The 2946-nt window shown below is 38.9% G+C and overlaps 1 protein-coding gene across 1 annotated transcript; it reads right to left on the minus strand.

Annotated features, from left to right (window-relative positions):
- Window positions 1–1604: 1604 nt before the first annotated feature.
- LOC137726286 (auxin-responsive protein SAUR71-like) lies at window positions 1605–2211 on the minus strand. Its single transcript, XM_068465191.1, has one exon. It carries the CDS (start codon window positions 2086–2088, stop codon window positions 1669–1671), a length of 420 nt encoding a protein of 139 aa, XP_068321292.1. The 5' UTR covers window positions 2089–2211; the 3' UTR covers window positions 1605–1668.
- Between the last annotated feature and the right edge of the window lie 735 nt (window positions 2212–2946).

Here is a 2946-nt window from a genome sequence, read left to right on the forward strand (position 1 = left end):
AAGTATAACATAAGATTTTGTGGTATCCACTAGTGTAAATATTTTAAATTGAAGATCGAATTCATTCATTGTATTCATATAGGGTCAAGGAGTGTAGCTGTAAAAAATCATCAAAATCAGAGTTAAAATAATCGTTAAATCGTGATTTTTCATTTATAACCGTTGAAAAGTTTTGTCTCGTTACTTGATCTCTAAATGTTTTTTTTTTGCAATTTTTGGCGTATTCGATCTCGAAGCATATATAAACAAGTTTGACGGTTGGATCGTTGAAATTAGTTTTGTAGGATGCGTATCCCATCAAAACGATAGATTCACTAACACTTAAGAGTTTGTTTATACTTTCATCAAGTATAACATAAGATTTGTGGTATCCACTAGTGTAAATATTTTAAATTGAAGATCGAATTCATTCATTGTATTCATATAGGATTTGGTATTTTTAAATTACTTGATATTTTTATTTTTAATGTGTTTTATGATTTTTAATCTCAATCTTTGCCTATAATATGCTATAAAAATAAATAAATAAATAAAACTTAAATTTTAAAATTTATATAGAATAATAATTAATAAACAATATATACAGATTCATTATATCTATTGCATTTTATAGTAAGTTTTTTTTAGTAGTGTAAAAAATTAAAATCATCAAAATATCATTTTTCTTATCGTGTCGAAACAGGTTACGTGCGTGTCACTCTCGTGTAAACCTGTTAAGGACCCGTTATTAACGGGTTATTATCGTGTGACCCGATAATGACCCAATTAGTTATCGTGTTGACCCGAAACCCGTTATTTTCGTGTCGTTTACGTGTCGTGTTAACGGGTCGTGTAAGAAATTGCCAGGTCTACTTATAACTCCATAATCCACCGAAACCATCATCCACGCGAATTGACCAAAAGCCCCCCCTCACCAGAAAAAGCCATCCCTCACCTCAAACAGCCACCAGAAAACACGAAAATTACAGAAAAGAGGACCCAGTTCCAACTTGGTCGTTTCGTGTCAGAGACTTTTCCAGATCCATTTGGCACGTTACAACCCCCGAAATTAATACTGTCCCAGTTCCGTAATTTAGTCCTAGCTTCGTGTCCGGCTTCCGTTGGAAAACTCGACCCCGTTTGGACTGCCAGAAAATGCAAACCACCAACTCGAAATACAACTCACTGCTCAGTAACCCCAAATCGTATAAATAATTTCTTCACTCAATTTCCCACAAAATGTATAAATTAAAATTTTAAAACCTTGAAATTGGCATGTACGGAATCACAATTAAAAAACCACACTGCTCCAGCGAATTTGACAAAGATCGTATCTGCGGAATCCCAATTGTAATGTTACATGATTTTCTTTCTTTACCATTTTTCATCCATATCATATTTTCTCGGGAAACAAGCAGAAAATTAAGATAGGAAGAAACAGAAAAGGCGACACAGAAATTGGGACAAAAAAGTACAAGTATTTTCCCTTCTGCCATGACTGTAATTTCAGTTTAATTTGCACAGAGAGACCAGCACCTAGCGCGCACTCTAGCACTTCATCAGTATTCCTTCCCTTTACAACAACACCCAAAAAAACTTCCTAAAAAACGTTTCGCTTCGCTTCGTTTGGATAGAAAACCCCGACCGTATTTACATAAAAGGCCAAAATATTTCCCTAAGTTACAAAATCTACCAGGATCTCAGGTCGTCGGAGATCGAGTTCAGGAGATCGTGCAGGTCACGTGAGGGGGCCTGTCCGAGGCGGAGCGCCTCGAGCACGCGCTCGAAGACGATCACGTGGCAGGGGATCCGGAGGACGCCCTTCTGCTCGTAGCCGTACTCCTGCGCCGACTTGTTGAGGAGCTCGACGAAGACCGGGTGGTTCAGGAGCTCGGCGCTGACCACGAACCGATCCATCTCGTCGCCGACGTAGACCGGGACGTGGCCCTCGGGGACCACCGGCTCGCCAGCGGAGGATCTCCGGCGCCGGAGCTTCACACGGAACGACTCGCTTCTGCGCGGGCGGGAGGCGGCGTCCGCCGGGGAGCGCAGGAGGCAGTACTGCGAGGAGTCGGCCACGCGGGACAGACGGCGGATGAGCTGCTTCATGGTGTTTGCTGATGTACGGACGGCGTGAGGAGATAAAGATAGAGAGAGAGAGAGAGAGTTGAAGAGTAAATTTCTAGAGAGAGAGAGCGAGAGAGAGAGAGAGAATTGGAGTAGTGGGTGTGAGAGGTGTGTGGAGGGGAAGGGAATATATAAAGGGCAAGAGATGGAATAAAGAAAGGGGGAGGAGAGAGAAAGAGAGAGAGAGTGAGAGAGAGAGAGTCTCATAGAGTCGTAGTGAAATGTTTGGGACATGGAAAGGTGGTGATGAGAGAAGTTGGGTGGGAGGTACAATTAGGCGTACTTGGCAGGTACAATCTTTTTATTTTTCCTTTTTACCTTCCATTTTTTTAATTATTCTTAAAACAAACAATTAAATATGCGCGGATCATTTTTTATTTATTGGTCACAGAAATATATTTAAATTACTGTATTTTCTTTTCTTCTTTTGTTTTAGATTTTCGGCGTATATTGCGTTAATTGGGCACCATCATTAGCATCTAGCATAGCAGGTAACACTGCATGTTTCGCATTCATCTTTTAATCTATTTTGTTTTTATTACAAAAACAAAATAAAATAAAAGGAATGCTTCTAATGTGACTCCGCTCCCTTATATTTGCCTTCGGGTAGTGGCTAACGAAAGTTGAAATTTTATCATAAAATTAATTGAAATATCTCTTTTTTGTGTTCGGTAAAGAGTAACGAAAATATGAAAAGTATTCCAATTACTTATAAGTACATGTAAGATCCATTCTTTTTTATGTGAGATTAATACTTTCGAGAGTGAATAAGGATAAAATAAAAGTGTAAAATTACATTGTAAATGAGAGTGTGAAAATTACTTTCATTTATCCTAACAT

This window comes from Pyrus communis, chromosome 2, assembly GCF_963583255.1.
Source record: "Pyrus communis chromosome 2, drPyrComm1.1, whole genome shotgun sequence".
Classification (NCBI taxonomy): Eukaryota; Viridiplantae; Streptophyta; class Magnoliopsida; order Rosales; family Rosaceae; genus Pyrus; species Pyrus communis.

Bases quoted from the DNA above. Each gene is read 5' to 3' on its own strand.
- LOC137726286 (XM_068465191.1), bottom strand. From the start codon at position 2,088: ATGAAGCAGCTCATCCGCCGTCTGTCCCGCGTGGCCGACTCCTCGCAG.